This window comes from Hermetia illucens, chromosome 4, assembly GCF_905115235.1.
Source record: "Hermetia illucens chromosome 4, iHerIll2.2.curated.20191125, whole genome shotgun sequence".
Lineage (NCBI taxonomy): Eukaryota > Metazoa > Arthropoda > Insecta > Diptera > Stratiomyidae > Hermetia > Hermetia illucens.
Genome location: NC_051852.1, coordinates 155,647,951 through 155,664,058, shown reverse-complemented (window position 1 = coordinate 155,664,058; position 16,108 = coordinate 155,647,951). Strand labels below are relative to the sequence as shown.

The following is a 16,108-nucleotide window of genomic DNA, read 5'->3' as shown; positions in this document are numbered from 1 at the left end:
TTATAAGAATGCTAACAGGGAAGCAAAAAAAGTGATCGCTGTCCCCCGAACGGCCCATTACAAAAATCTGTTCGATAAACTGGACTCTCGGGATGGCGAGAGAGATTTATATCGGCTTGCCAAAAGCCGAAATGAACGCACACAGGATATCGAACAATTCTGTTGCATTAATGGCAAGAACGGTACTTTGCTTACCAATCGTCGAGCCGTGACGGATAGATGGCGAGAATGCTTTCAGCAGATTTCAACTAAAGAATTTGCTCATCCTTCACTTCCACAATCATTGCCGACATTTGAAGCAGTTCGACCTATCAGCGCAACTGAAATCGAGGAGACAATAAAACGAATGAAATCGGGGAAAGCCACAGGACTTGACGACATCGCATCTGAGCTCTGGAGAGCGAAGAGCTGGGACCATACACTGTGGCTCAGTGAATTCTTTAATCTAGTTGTTCAGGAAGGTAGAACACCATCTGACTGGCAAAAAAGTACAACTGTTCCAATATGGAAAAAGCGAGGTAATCCAGCAGAATGTTCAAATTACCGTCCGATCCGGTTACATTCCCATACCGTGGAGATTTTTGGATGCATCCGTATTCGCGAAATCGTTGAAATAACCGTGATTTGTCAAGAACTGTTTAACTACTGACGCAATACACGCTGCGCGGTTACTCATCTATAATCGTTGGTTCAACAATTCATATTGGATCAAGGCCTTGAAATGTGTTAGAGCACTTCATTCAAGACCGTAGCGGTACACTACAGTACACTGTAGGAGGCAATGTGGTCAGCATTGCGGTCGTCCGAGATTATTACCCTGATTTGACTCAGGTACTCATTCACAGCTGAGTCGATTGGTATCCGACGTCAAATCACGATACAAATCCCACTGCCACCTGTGAGATTTGAACCGGGGCCTTCACGGAGGAGAGGGGAGGAGGAGAATGCCTGAAATCTGTGCTTTCAGCCCAATTATTTGCTGTTGGTCCACTTGTTAGAGTTTCGTGGTGGTTGTAGTTGTGTCTTAGTGGGCTCAATGCGTGTAGTTGGTATCGATCAGTGCCACTGTTTTAATCATGGGTGCTTTGAGGGAGGGAACGGGGCCGCAAACCTGTCTGTTGAGTCAACATTAAAACGGCCAGAAGAAAGCCTCAATGGGGTGGCACCGGGAAACACTGTATTCGTGATGCAGTAGGTTAATGTCTTGAGGCTTCGCACAACGGCTAACTGCAGTCTGGGACAAGGGTGTTGGTAAAGTCGTCAAGTACTAGATTAATGTACTAATATGCTTTACATATTGGGTTCATTTACTTCTGTGAACACAAATCAAGCATTGGTACCAACATATTGGACCCATAGCGCGATTTAACTGAAGGATATATGAGGGTTGGAGGGAGAAAGGTGAGTTCTGATAAGTCTTGGGTATTGCAGTATATAGCCACCAATCACGTGCGGTATCCAACCATGTCACAACGACCTCCAGGAGGACGGTTTACCAGGGGACAAAAGCTTGGAATGCGTTCCGAATCCAACAGATTCTGAAAGGAATTGAACGGACGATTGCACCGGCTTAGGAGGAATCTTTAGCGAATGCATGCCTCGGGGAAGAGCAATGGTCCAGGCATGCTTCGTATGCGCTCAACATTGGAGTTAGACTCGAGGTGACTGTCAATAAGTCAACCTGCTAGAGTTGCACCCCCGGGGAGGGTGTCGTACAGGCGCACCCTTCGAAAAATCTTCCATCTGGCTGGCCGGGCAAGTTTGGTAGAAAGGCTTAAACATTCCCATTGTACAGGGTGCGGCAGCATAACTTCCTTTTTTCAAAAGTCAATAAAAACTATTGTATGCATCGGAAAATATTTATTTATAATGTAGGTACATGTCTAAAGTTTTTATTTACATTGTTTTGAAGATCAAATCTGTTAGGTGACGTCCCCCATTCTCCATACATTGCGTAAACCGATTTCTGGCGTTTGTCATGACTCTTGTTAGCATAGCAGGTGTTATGTTGGCAATTTCATCTTGGATGTTGGTCTTCAAATCTTGTAAGGTTCTTGAACGGTTCACATAAACACGAGATTTCAAAAAACCCCATAGAAACCACAAGGGGATAGATCGGGAGAGCGTGCCGAACATCCGCTTGAAAAGTAAACCTCAACGGCAAAGGCACGCTCCTCACTATTCCAACGCATGATGGCGACTGAACCGTGTCGGGACAAAACTTTACAGTATCCCCTCTTGAACGAGACCACTAGCGCTTCGCTGTGATGTCAACTGAGTGGCGCGCATTTTAAAAAAGGAAGTTATGCTGCCGCACCCTGTATATACAATAGACTCAAAGCGCTTGTTCTAATCACGACGGGCTTCCCATTGTGCTCCCCAAATCAGGGCAAGAGCATTCCCAAAGAATATACATTTCACAACAATTTCGTCTAGCATCGGAAGCCACTCTTTTAACCTCAGAGGGAACTGGTCGGAAACATCAGATTTGTTGAGAAATACAGTTATCGTGCGTCTCATTCTTTTGTTTCACGCATCAGAGCGCATTGCTTGCGTTCCCAATAATCTTCAGTTTAGTTGATCCGTGACCGTTGCCCACGATAGATGTACATATAAAGAAAAGTCCCTTATAAAGTGCATATATATATTAATCAAAGTTTCCTCTTCTTTTCTTTAACTCTATCGCCCCTCCTCTTTTCAATAATCACAACAAGATTACTGTGAAACCGAAGCGGAGTTTGAAGCTCCACTAGCAATTGATCTTATTACTGCCGATATGATCTTACTGTTACTGTTACATTTACCAAATAATTGGTAAACTTTTGTCATAAATCGTTAATCCGTTTTCGTTGCCGAGTCCGTCGTTGTAAAATCTGTCTATTTCGAAGCTCCGTTCGCGACTCCGTAACTTTAGTTATCCGTACGAACGGCCCTATTCCAGGGCAGCCCATCTTGAAAGACCAATTGGTACAACATGTCCGGCTTTTAGGTGCGGGAGGCTTGCCTCTATCCTTCTCCGTCTGCAGTTTTTCATTAAGAAAGATCACGTGATTACCATGTGGAGGTGGAGTTAGGATTTGGTAGTAGAGCCGTTGGTATAGATCCATCAGGCGTTTCCCAAGCCTTATGCTCCATCGTGGGTACCAGTCCACGTTTCACCCTGGGACCTATACAACCTTTTAACCGTGAAGGAAACAATCTCAAAGATTATATTAGTCCAGGAATTGAAATCCTAATGAAAATGGAATATATTTCGGTTTGTAATTTGTTTGCTACATCGGTCATGTTTCAATTAAACATAAAATACTACCAACAGCAACCAATATGGTTCCCAAGATAACATCTGCAAAGAATATAAATATCTTAAAATGAACAAATAAAAAAATCTTAAATTCTACAAAAATTACTTTTACTCGCCGCCCTCTCGCCAAGCAGCTGCGCCACCAACGCCGTAAACACGAAACTTAACGAGTTCGCAATTGGAACAGCAACAGACAATGCTGTCTTCTGTAGCGTGAAAAAATAGAGGAGACTTCCAGACTGATTAAGTAGAAAAGGTACTATGTATTGCCATCGAGTGACCAAAAACTTCAACTCCAAAATAAATCCAGTAATTTTTGAATCCGAATGCACTCGTTCGATTCCCGCCGAACCTTGTCGCAGAAATGGATTAGTGGCGCCCCACAGGAATGCAACGACGACTAGAGAAACTAATAGAGGTTTTTAGTAAACAATGTTAAAATTGCGGGCTAATTTCCTTACGGATTTCATGCATTTCGTGTGTGATTTCACTTGGAAAATATTTCACAGAAGGTACTGATGTTAACGAAATGTGTTGAGTTTTTCACTGCAATTCAGAACGAGAGTTTCACAAGCAAAATAAAGCCAATATCAAGTAACATTTCGCCTGGGGAAATGTCAATGAATTGTCATGTTATGGACGCACCCGGTTGGTTCCTCGTCAGATCATAAAGTGCCCACACACTATTAAATTGCTGACGCCCAGATATTGATATATTAAGATAAATTGAAATGTATCTCAAAAAAATAGATTTTCTTCATATAAATTAGAAATTCTCTGCAAAATCCCCTGCTTTATAAAGTGGGATATCTAAATTCGTTACAAATACCATGAGAGGAAAAATATAATGTATTTTTTCGTTCTAAAGAAAAGTAGTGAATAATTTACTTTTTATGGGTCTTGTTTTGTCCTAAAATATGGCATACATTTCAAAGACGATAATTAAGTCACACAAAAGGGGAAAGGATCTTAATCCACATCGAATTCGTCTGAAAACTTGGCAGGTATCGTGTCCATTTGGCGAAATTTTGTAGAAATTGACAACAACATGAAATATGTTGAAGTCTTTTTCAGAAATATTCATTATGGACTGCGAATATTATATATGATCCAAATAAAATGTTCAAATATTGTGTTAACTCTTCATTTCGTTCGAATGTTGAAATTCAAAAACCGCACAATATCTTCTGTTACGCTGGTGTCTGACAGCAGGTGGCGCACTTGAACGCGGTGACAGTTCTTTTATGTCAGACTTGAGAAACTGAGAGGTTGGTTCCGTGAATACTTTTTGAAAATCTTTAAACATCGCCCATTAAAACTCATTAATTCCCTGTTAATTTGATAGTTTTGCTTTAATGACATGCCGCTCTACCAAATTGAGAATGAATTTCCTCAGTGTAGCTTCAATAATTCCGAATTTTTAAGTTTGTTCGTGAACCTTGTAAACAAAACGTCAGATGCCCAATTGGCAATGTCGGCATGTCGCTAGTGTAGATTTGGTTAACTTATTGAACTTGTTTTTGGTGTTTCAGGTCTGCGTTAACTTAGCGAAACAATGGCCAAGACAAAAACCGAGAAACGTAACAAGTCAGCAATCAACGAGGTTGTAACTCGTGAATGCACCATTCACCTGTCAAAGCGGGTGCACAACATTGGCTTCAAGAAACGTGCGCCGCGCGCTATCAAGGAGATCCGCAAGTTCGCTGAGAAGGAAATGGGAACCCGCGATGTGAGGATCGACACCCGTTTGAACAAACACATTTGGTCAAAGGGTATTAGGTAAGTGAATGATTGCAATTAAATGTACGACATTATCGGTTAGAAATGCTCCTACTTTAGAGGCAGGAGTTGGGAGCTTGACTGGATTGGATGTAACTCTTGAAGTGGGTTAACTTCGCTTAATAATTATCCGAATTATTCGTGTCAATTTGAAATACACAGGAAAGTTTTTTATGTTCCTATTCTACGAAGAATTAGATGAACGTTGGTATGTGAGAGCCCTTTCTTAGCAGGGGTTGTATATACAGTTTCAAGGATCATCCACTGATTGAGAAGAGCGCTTCGCTTTGAATAATTTGATTAAGGTATTTTACCGTTGGTTTTGACTCGATTATCTACTCGTCGACATCATCTGTCTGCATGTCGGGTCCAAGCAGACTATCATAAGAAGCATTCCAAAGGTCCGGCCCTAGGACGGATCCCAACGTGACAATTTCAATTGGGGATCTCATTGCTGTAACGCCGCACTGTCGTGGTCTCCGGGAGCATGTATCGCTTCAGCGAGTCTAATTCTGATGAGCACTTTACCGCCAGTGTCAAGCATACAAAGTGGGTGGTATGAAGATGGTAACTCAGGGTCGCCTTTCCCTTTGCTGATCAGCGTAAGCTTCGCAACGTTCCAACGAGGAGGGAAAATGCTCTCTTTCAGGCAAGAGTTGAATACGCTGAGCATCAGGTCTGGCCGGTGTTGTATATCACTGTGGGAATATCATCTGTTCCTGACGTCTTTTTGTTTTTCATAGAGAGGATTGCCTCTTCTAACTCTTTTAAAGAGAAAAGTGAGCAGTCCTCGGCACTCTCCGGGCCGCCGTCATCAATATTTCCCGTACAATGCAGTCCATTTCCTCAGCCTTTTCGCAGAACCTTCATTTTTCGGGTTACCAGTTTGTAACCGAGTCTCCACGGGTCCCCATTCGCCTCTTCGACCAGGTTTAGACGTTATGTCAAGCGGCAGAGTTTGTGACATTTCTTCCGGAGCTCTGTAATTTCCGCCTTCCACCCGTCTGATCTCATGCCCTCCTGGGCATGGAAGTTCCGCAAGCCGTCGTTATGAAGTTCATACATGAATTTACGACAGTGTTAGCTGCAGTGCCACCACCACCAGGAGTGGATTTCAGCGCTCCAAGAGTTCCCTCCTCCTCCCGTTGTGTCGTTGTGAAGCTCTCTAGTTTGATAACCGGAGAGAAGAGGTATGTAATAGGCGTCCCTATCCTCTCCAATGAAAGGGATCGCTTGCTTCATATGCCCTAACTCAACATACTCGCTGTTGGCCTTGTGATATTCCTCGTGTAGCTGAGGGTATCTGCCTAGGCGCCTCTCCAGTTGCTTGTCGAAAGTAAACTCCCTGCTCCTGGAGTTTCCTAATGGGGCGATAATTTTATCCTCTTTGAAGGGTAGAATCACTGCGTATCTTCCGTCAGCCTGTCGGATCACAGATCTTTGGTACATTATTTCCCACTCGTTTTTTGCTGATATGTCCTCCGGGGGACTGTCTGAGCCAAAGAATTGTTGCAGAGCGCCGTTGAATTCGATGGTCAATACGTTTGATAATACAATCTCCACTTGATTCTCTTTTGCGGGCACTTTGCCTGATAGTATCCAACCTAGCTTTGTCTCTTGCGCCATTAGCGGAATCCCTTTTTTCATGCGTCTTCCGATGATCTCTTCAAATGCATCGGCGCCTAGTATTAAATCAATGGCTGCTTTTGTGTTAAATGCGGGATCAGCAAGTTGCAGTTTATTCGTCTATTCAGGCTTGTCAACCATAGACTATTCGTTTGGCAGAAGAGTTGCTAGGGAATCACGCACATATGCTTCTACGCTCAACTGAAATGTGGATTCGAAGTTTGGGGCAATCCTTAATCTGACTGCCTTGCGGATGGTTGCCGCATGTACACCACCGATTCCCGTAATCGATGCGAACGTTTTACACTTAACCAGTCTCAATTTGTTTGCTGCTTTTGATGATATGAATGAGGCTAGTGATCCTGGATCGATCAAAGCTCGAGCGCTTCCTCCATCCGGGCCGGTAGTGCTGTTGCCAATATAACGCCTCCAATATGTAGCTTGTTCGCTGTATTGGCCTGCACTTCCTTCTTATAGTGAAGCAAGGTATAATAGAACTTATTGCACTCCAAATAACGGGTTTTGTTGGTCCATTTTTTTTAATCGGCGTGTGACAGACAATTTCGACACAGTTTCTACTGTTTTATTAATTGATGTCTTTCATCCACCGAAAGTTTCTTAAAGGCGTCACACGCAAATATAGAATGTTCCCCTTTACAGCAACAACAGTCCCTTTTTCGACAGCGTTCGTCATTTGTGGTGCTGTCGGCTGTTCTTTGATGGCTACGAGAAGCTGATGCCTCTTTAACAACACTGAGGGAAAATTTTTGAGATCCCCCATATTCTCCTCAAAGATAGGAAATATTTCGTTATCAAATTTCCGAACTGATATTCTTATAATTATCTGATCCCACTCCATTGTCGGGTATCCCAGATTGCGCAGATCGCACCACGGTGGTGCCACCACAATGATATTTTGCTGATCCTTCTGGAATAAGGCTTTTAATTTTGCCTCCGATTCTAGGTGGATGGTAAAAGAGGGGTCCTTTGCTTCCAGCAATCAAGTCAGCTTCTGATGGATAACGTAGTATTCATTCGTCAGTTCCTTCAATTTTCCGATCTTCCGATCGAAATCTTCGGGTGTCTCACGCCCTATACCGTCCTTTCAGTAATTTTTCTTCAACGTTTTCACTTCCTTAATGATGTCTGCCTGCTCCTCTAGCAGTGTCTCGGCCATGATTGGTCTGTATCCTCGAATATTTTCCTTTTTATACAATTTTAGGACTTAGAATGGTCTGCTTCTGTGAGGCGACTAGGAAAGCTGAGGACTTGGGTAGATGAGGAAGTGGAAAGAGTCGATACATATTTTTTCATATCAATTGGTGTGTTTCATGAATGAACTTTCTCAAAGAAACCCTATGCATATCGGGTTTTACTTGGGTTAGATACTGGAAAACGTTACCCTTAAACAACGAATCCGGACAAAATCGTCCCCTTGGCCTTGGGCAAGAACTCGTAAGGTTGGTTCCGTCCCGAACCCAGATGGCATCCGTACCTGATATATCAGGGTGCCATGAAACTGGGTTCTTGTTTCAGTGCTGTTCACTGTTGAGCACTATCGATATGGAAAGTATTTTGAGGTCTACACACTGATACCCGCTTTGGAAAGTAAAAATTAAGTTTTTTTTTTACTTCATATGTTCAGACCAATCTTGGCAAGTGAATTCTCGTTAGCGCGAATTACGTGACCATACTATCGAAGACGCCTCTCTCGCAGTTTTTCCACGATCGGTGCAACCCCACATCGATCACAGATATCCTCACTTCGGATATGATCTAAACGTGTGACGCCACTAGTCCAACGTAGCATCTTCGTCTCCATTACCGCAAGACGCCGTTCATTGTCTTGTATAGTTGGCCAACACTCAGAACCATAGAGACTGGACGGACGACATTGCGGTAAATTTTAGATTTGATACGTCGATCACAAAGAACACCAGTTTGGAATATCAATTTATCCAAGTTGCGTTAATGCGTGAAGCAGTTTCATTACGCAGTTCTCCATTGGCTAATAGCATTGACCCGAAATATTTAAATCTTTCAGTTCTGGGCAGGTCACTATCGTTAACAGAACTGAGCGATTTAAATATCTGATGTCAATGCTATCAGCCAATGGAGAACTGCATTATGTTCCTCACTTAGGGAAACACAAAAACCTTTTATATCTGAAGCGTCAAGCTTTCGGTTTCCCGATTTGTATAGAGAAACGTGTATAGAGATGTTCTCACATAAAATGAACACAAAATCTTTATACCCGAAGCGTCCAGTTTTCGATTTGTTCCTTTATGAAGAAAGTAAGAATTATATGAAAGATACCAACCAATACCAAGTAACCCGAAAAAGAGGCCCTACTCATTACACCTCGATGCTTAGGTGTCACCAACCATTTTTCCACAAAATTGAAAAGATCAGATCGCTCTCTGATGTCATCGTCGCTTAAAAATTTAGTTCAATCTGCATAAATAGAACTGACCGAATAGTGGCTGTCGTACGTCTTTGACGATTTTGAAATTGAATTTTCGAGGAGCTGAGATGACCTGTCGCTGCGGTTTTTAAATCTGTGTTGATGTATGAGCCTTGTCACACACGGCTACTCTGCAAAAATGGTTAGTGACGTCATTCTCAGTATCCAAAATTTGTAGATGTGCTCGGGATTGATGAAATGGGGTGAGTGCTCTGTTCGTTACTAGCCTGAACACTCTGAGGACTTTGGTTTAAACTTCAAGAGTGGTATTCCAAGCGATTTTCTTTTTGTCTGTCTATTCTTAGATGCTCATCCCCTGGAGATATCAAATCTTCGTATGATTAGCGACTTATAAAGAGGTGAAACAGTGTCAGTCGGCCAAACAATAAACTATTTCATGTTCGAAATTTACAACCAAATTTCTGTTGCTTCAACCGGCGTTATAGTTACGTTCCATGGTATTAGTGAGTAGGTAAGCCTGTGTACATTCGCGAACAGGTTTCTCTCAGATTTGGACATCTCATTTCCAGCTTTCCTTGTTCAGAAAGAAGAAGTAAGGATAGAATTTGATAAGCTTAGTCTGATAACACTTCGGACCGCATTTTGTCATTTAATATTTAATCGATGACTCTTGGAAATGAACAGCCCACGTTTGTTGGCTGATTTACCTATAACAATTGCTTATACACTATCGTCAATAATCAGAGAAGACTCAGATTTTCCGTGATTTTCCCTCTTCCACTTTTTGCACATATTGGTTTCTAAAAATATCTTATTACAGTAGGGGTAGTAGGTGCAAAGTGTTGGTAATATTTTTCTAGTAACACCTGCGTTAATGGACAGAGCATTGAAGACGCCAATCAGTTTGTCTCTCATGGTATGGCGTTGTTTCTGTTGATGATGGCATAGAACTTCGTATTGCTATAAACAGCGCTAGATACGCCTTCGTTGTTTTGTCTAAAATGTGGAAACACAGATACTTCATTATCAACATGAATTTGAGAATCTTCCGCGCCAAAGTTCTCTCTGTGTTGCTATTGGGGAGCAGCACATGGGAAGCGAACGCCACTGTTACTCGAGGACCCCAAAGTCTTGACACCCTTCTCCGCTGCGATGACCCCTCCTGACACAATTTAGCCAGCTTTGAAACTGTCTTTTGTATCATCGTCATAAGCAGCCTCCAAAAATGTTCGGATGTTTTTTTTTTTAAATATTTCTTTTCTTGTAATAAAACAAAATCAATTTCAACTTAAAACTAATCCTCTCCCTTTTCCACTTTATTTTACAGGAGCACACCATTCCGTGTACGTGTACGACTCGCCCGTCGACGCAACGACGACGAAGATTCACCCAACAAATTGTACACATTGGTCACATACGTGCCCGTAGCAACCTTCAAGGCTCTCCAAACGGAAAATGTCGAATCAAGCGACGATTAGACGATGGAGATTTTTGGCAACAAATTTTTAACATTTAAAAACAAAAAATAAAAAAACTTATGTTTTGAAAAAAAGAAATCAGTTTTGTATTTATTTTATCTTGAATACATTTCGCTTTGGTTGTAGTAACCGTGAACCATTTGTTAAATGTAATTTCTCTAGAAATTATCGCTCAGAATAGATTCTACAACTATCCTCAAGCTCGCGGCACTACCGCTTCTAAAAATTGTACTTCTTCATCGACTTGGTAAGAAATAAAGTATTTACCATGTTCCTGCATCGAGATTAAGTCGAACCGTTTCGCCGGCTTGAAGTTGATCGGCGTGAGGTATTTCTGGAAGTTCAAAACTCCACGATAAATGTAGCCACTGAATGGATTTCGAAGATCCGCAGTGAGAACATAAAGGAGAAGGTCCTTCGAAGTAGCAATAACGGAAAACTTGGTGTCTATGATGTGTTTTGCTTCGATTGACTGTATGAAGGTGTACATTGAGCCGTTGGACGATCTGGAAAATGAAGTCCCTGAGTTACGCATACTTCGAGGCTTTGAAAGTGAAGTTTTTGCTCCAAAAATGAGCTCCGTATATTAGGCGGTGTGGACACTACTTACCTGTAAAGCTCCACACTTCCGCCGGCAGCAGCAATTGCCAAGTAATCGTCGTCATCAAAGCTTGCAGAAGAAATTGAGACTGGATTTGATACAGGAATAACCAGAACTGGACTCAATTGGAAATCTAAGTCCCAAATATCTACACGAGATCCCATTGCGACTATGAATTGAGATCCATTCAGAGTGTGAACCTAGATTTAGATATATTTGAATCGCCTGTTTATTTTGGAGGTAAAAAACTCTAAAAACCTGCAAAACTACGTCCTCGGTATATATGACTAATTCCTTGAGTGGTTCAATATTTCCTTCCGGTGATAGTTTCATGCAATGCAGCACCAAATTGCGATGGAAATAAGCGTGCAGCAAGAAACATTGCTGCTCCTTGTATTCAACTGGAATCACCTTTTCGCTTTGGTTGGCGGTCAACTGGAAGATCAACTGTAAGTCCTGTTTCATGCTCGTTATGAAGTGCTTATTGTAGGCTTTCTCGTTGACTGTTTCAATCACAAGAATGTCTGCTCCTTGAACAGTGACTTTATCGAAATCGACGATTGTTGAATTCTTGGCCAACCATGAGAATAATTCTAAAAGGAAGATAATACAGTAAGGGACAGTAAGTAACTTTTCCTTGTCCGGCTAGCTGAGTGGTTAGAGCACAAGGCTGTCGTAATAAAGTGCTGACGTCACAATTCGAGTGAAATATTAATATTCCATTCATGAAAAAAGTGTGTGAAACAAAACCATATTAGAGTCGATGTCCCTCTGTCACACCCGATTTATTCGGAAACGACTGAACCGATTGTCACGAAATTTGGTGAACACGTATGGTCTGTGAATCCCTTTACATATAGGCGCCATTTTATGTTGAGTTTAACGAGGGCTTTCCTCATACATGTGATAAGGGTGTGTGGATAAGGAACGCTCGGCGGGTCTGTTATGAGCATGCACATGTCCGCATTAGGAGATCTGCGTCCATGGGCATGTTTTTACGCAGGCCGGGTGGGTGGGAACAAAACGCCCACCCGTGGATAAAAATTGGCTATGGGGAGGATACCCAGAAAATAAACCAAATATGGATAACCAATATGGAACGGAAGTTTTTTACGGTGCAGAGCTTCAAAGATAGCACTGGAGATCCACGGTGTATGCTGTGTAGTGGGAAAGAAGGCGTAGACGACCGGCATGTTGCGGGAAGCAGCAGATGTTCGGCATACAGGAGAGAGTTGAACCGCACAGGCAAAAGAGATTGATACAGATCAATCTCAATCACTGTGAGGCAGCTCAGTACCTGCCCTCGCAAACCATTCGAGAGTCGAATGTGGATGTCGCGGTAATTTGCGAGCCATACAGAAACCACGGCAGTGCGACTTGGGTGGTGGATGTGTCTGGCAACGCCACAATCTGGGCGTGCGGAAGACAGGCAATCCAGGAAGTAATGGCCACCCCGGCAGCCGGTTTTATAAGGGCGAAGGTCAACGGTGTCCATATTTACAGCTGCTACGCTCCTCCGAGTGCAACCTTAGCACAATATGAGGAGATGTTAGACAGTCTGGTGTTGGACGCTAGAGACTGCAGCCCTAAAATCATTGCGGGCGATTTCGACGCGTGGGCCCTAGAATGGGGAAGCCGATCGACGAACACCAGAGGTCAAATTCTGCTGGAGTCTTTTGCGGAGTTGGACATCATGCTGGCCAACGTTGGATGCGTGCCCACCTTTCGAGGTAGAGGGTCGGGTTCGATCATTGACCTGACATTTGTTAGCACTTCACTGGTGAGGGAGATGGCTTGGCAAGTGAGTGAGCACTACACCCACAGTGACCACCAGGCCATCTTCCTCAGTATTAAAAACCGAGCAAGCAATCAACGACGCTCAGGAGTTAAAAAGGCAAAAGTGGTTGGCTGGTCTATCGGAGCTTTCGAGGAGGAGATATTCCTGGCGACATTGGAGGGAACCTATGATCCGGATAGAACAGCGGTGGAAAGGGTCACACAACTTTCTCAGCGTGTAACCGAAGCATGCGACTCTACGATGCCACGACGACGTTTGCACCACGGCAAGAGGCCAAATTACTGGTGGAACAAGGAGATCGCTGCCTTGAAATCCTCCTGTCTCAGAGCGAGGAAACTTTCCCACAGGACAAGGGGAAGGCCAGAACACCAGGAGCGTGAAGAGGAATACAGGGATCTGCGAAGCAACCTTAAGAAGGCCATACGGAGAAGCAAACGGGAATGCGCATGCTCTGCATGGAGGGGTACAGCCTACCAAGTTGTATGAACAAGAGCCGGGGGAAAAATTACCTCAAGTGACATGTCCGCGGCTCTTATTGCAAATAATTACAATTCTTTTCCGGCAGCAGCCATCCTGCCAGCTCAGCAGGACGTCTTCTCGATCCCTGGTGTTACCGAAGAGGAACTTCGGGAAATCTGCAGACGCATTGGGGATAGCAAGGCTCCGGGATTGGACGGAATTCCGACCAAGGCTTTGACGGTGGCAGTTAAGGCCAGGCCAAGGTGGTTCGCACATTTCCCGCCCAGTGGAAGAGGCACAAGCTGGTGTTGCTACCGAAGCCCCAAAAACCACCCGGCGTGCCCTCTTCATGTCGCCCTATTTGTCTCTTAGACACCATGGGGACGATGTTGAAGAGGGTGATATACAAAAGGCTGCTCCCATTCATCGAGCTTCCAGGTGGTCTTTCAGAGTGGTAATATGGGTTTCGGCGAGCTTGTTCTACGGTCGATGCAGTAGCAAAGGTCGTGGAATTTGCTGGAAATGCAATGGCCATGTACAAATGCTGTGCTCTGGTGAGGCTGGACATCAAATCAATTCAGCGAAATGGGGCTGGATTAAAGGCGCTTTGGCCAAGCTGGGTGTTCCTAATTGCTTGGCTCGGCTAATCGAGAGTTACCTCTCCGACAGACTTCTCTGGTATGAGACGGACGACGGGCCGAAGGAGTACATTGTTAGAGCAGGTGTGCCTCAAGGTTCTGTATTGGGACCACAGCTGTGGAACATAATGTACGACGGAGTGCTTGGCCTACGCGTGCCGGAGGAGGCAACGCTGATTGGTTTTGCGGACGACCTGGCGGTAGTTATAATTGCAAAGCATCCCGAGGATGTGGAGCTGTATGCAAATGAAGCCATTCATGCCATCAAGTCATGGTTATGAATGGCCAAGCTAGACTTGACGGACCAAAAGACGGAGGCGGTCCTCATTACCAACCGTAATGCCACCAATAACACGGTTAATATTCGGGTTGGTAATCGTGAGGTCGTCTCAAAATCAATTGCCAAATACCTGCCAAACTGAGTTTCAAGGGGCACTTGGATTATGCGCAGGAGAAGGCAGCAAATGCTAGCTCATCCCTTGCAAGGATGATGTCTAAAGTGGGAGGACCGAAGTATAGCCGCAGGCTACTCATCGCGGGAGTGGTGAAGTCGATCCTGTTATACGCGGCTCCTGGTTCGGCGGGAGCATTGAACCACGCTGTAAACCGAAGGAATATAATTTCGGCATACCGGCCAATTGCACTAAGGGTGTGCAGCGCATGTAGGACGGCGTCGACGAAGGCAGTGTGTGTCATCGAGGAAATGATCCCTATAGATCTTCTAACGAGCGAGGCACACTGGCTCTACGAAAAACGGAAGGCAAATCCAGCCAAGGTGAATGCAGATTTCCGAAAAGCCATCAGGAGAGAATTGTGTGGCAAGTGGCAACAACGATGGGATAACTCCGACAAGGGCCGGTGGACCCATACATTGATTCCGTGTTTCGAGAAATGGGTCGACTGAAAGCACGGAGAATTGAATCACCACTTAACACAGTTTCTTACGGGACACGGTGGCTATAGGAAGTACTTGCATCGCTTCGAGTTGAACGAGTCTCCCAACTGCCCTGAATGCGGTGCTACACCTGTTATACTCCATTGTCCCAGATTTCTGCAGCAGAAAAAGGAGGTTTAACAGCATCTTGGGGGCGGACATCGAGCGCTCCAGCCTGGCTGAAGTCGAAGGAAAGCTGGATGGCGATAAATGAGGCAGTAGCAGTGATGCAGACAAAACTCCTGGAGCTGGATCGATTTCGGAAGGCGGCACAACGGAGACGGGATATTGAGTGCTGGTCTAGGGAACCAGAGCCTCCTCCGCGAAGCAATACTTCACGAAGGTCCCGCGGGGATGGGCAGAAGAGTGGGGGTGGTTTTAGTGCGTGTGAATCCCACACACTGGTGCAGCAGCGTCTTTGTAAGCTTTCCACCTCCATCCATAAAAAAAAAATATGTACTATATCTTGTAGTTTGAAATAATATGAAGAAATATTAGGTTGGGGAAAAAGTAATGTCGTATTTTTTCAATAAATGACGACACTTAAACAAATCTTATGTTGTAGTTATCACGGGGGGGGGGGGGGGGGGGGGGATTTGAACGACGACAATCTGAGCTACAGGTGTCTCTTTGGCCGTTTTATGATCGTACGTTTCAGTCTCGAGTTATAGCGCGTCAAAGATGGAGTCCACCAAGGAAGAAATTCATCATATTTTACATTTTTACTACCTGAGAGGTAAAGTAAAAATGCAACGAAGGCGGTCAACAAAATGTGTGAAGTTTATGGGTCCGATACTGTAACAATTCGCACAGTACAGCGTTGGTTCGATCGATTTCGTTCTGGTGTAGTGGATGTCGAAGATAGATCCCGTACTGGTAGACCAATCGTCGAAATCATTCAAGTAGACCGGCTCACATGCCATTCGCTCGATTGGCCAGGAACTGGAACAGGACCTAAAACCGTTTGGAACCATTTGCAGAAGATTGGATTCCAAAAAAAGCTAGATGTTTGGGTGCCACACGAGTTGACGGAAAAAAATTTCTTGGAGCGAATCAACACCTGCGATGC

General features: G+C 44.1%; 3 protein-coding genes across 3 annotated transcripts in view; 1 reads left to right on the top strand and 2 right to left on the bottom strand.

Moving 5' to 3' along the window:
• Nucleotides 1–3,224: 3,224 nt before the first annotated feature.
• On the bottom strand, nucleotides 3,225–3,966 carry LOC119655114 (transmembrane protein 234 homolog). The gene is made up of 3 exons (XM_038060836.1): nucleotides 3,763–3,966; nucleotides 3,408–3,710; nucleotides 3,225–3,343 (listed from the first exon to the last, which is right to left on the bottom strand). Exons 1-3 carry the CDS (start codon nucleotides 3,773–3,775, stop codon nucleotides 3,282–3,284), a joined length of 378 nt encoding a protein of 125 aa, XP_037916764.1. The 5' UTR covers nucleotides 3,776–3,966; the 3' UTR covers nucleotides 3,225–3,281.
• A 513-nt stretch (nucleotides 3,967–4,479) lies between these two features.
• On the top strand, nucleotides 4,480–10,668 carry LOC119654362 (60S ribosomal protein L31). Its single transcript, XM_038059708.1, has 3 exons — nucleotides 4,480–4,569; nucleotides 4,834–5,080; nucleotides 10,459–10,668. Exons 2-3 carry the CDS (start codon nucleotides 4,857–4,859, stop codon nucleotides 10,607–10,609), a joined length of 375 nt encoding a protein of 124 aa, XP_037915636.1. The 5' UTR covers nucleotides 4,480–4,569; nucleotides 4,834–4,856; the 3' UTR covers nucleotides 10,610–10,668.
• Nucleotides 10,669–10,805: 137 nt separating this feature from the next.
• The window catches only part of LOC119654127, a 58,033-nt gene continuing 52,730 nt past the window's right edge, over nucleotides 10,806–16,108 (bottom strand). Inside the window, exons 18-20 of the mRNA XM_038059290.1 lie at nucleotides 11,469–11,803; nucleotides 11,220–11,410; nucleotides 10,806–11,115 (exon numbers count right to left, since the gene is read on the bottom strand). Of these exons, the coding sequence (XP_037915218.1) occupies nucleotides 10,806–11,115; nucleotides 11,220–11,410; nucleotides 11,469–11,803 (836 nt within the window). The remainder of the gene's footprint in view (nucleotides 11,116–11,219; nucleotides 11,411–11,468; nucleotides 11,804–16,108) is intronic.

Bases quoted from the DNA above. Each gene is read 5' to 3' on its own strand.
- LOC119654362 (XM_038059708.1), top strand. From the start codon at position 4,857: ATGGCCAAGACAAAAACCGAGAAACGTAACAAGTCAGCAATCAACGAG. The intron at 5,081-10,458 runs GTAAGTGAATGA...TTTATTTTACAG, and splicing joins ATTTGGTCAAAGGGTATTAG to GAGCACACCATTCCGTGTAC.
- LOC119655114 (XM_038060836.1), bottom strand. The intron at 3,344-3,407 runs GTAATTTTTGTA...TATTCTTTGCAG, and splicing joins CGAGAGGGCGGCGAGTAAAA to ATGTTATCTTGGGAACCATA.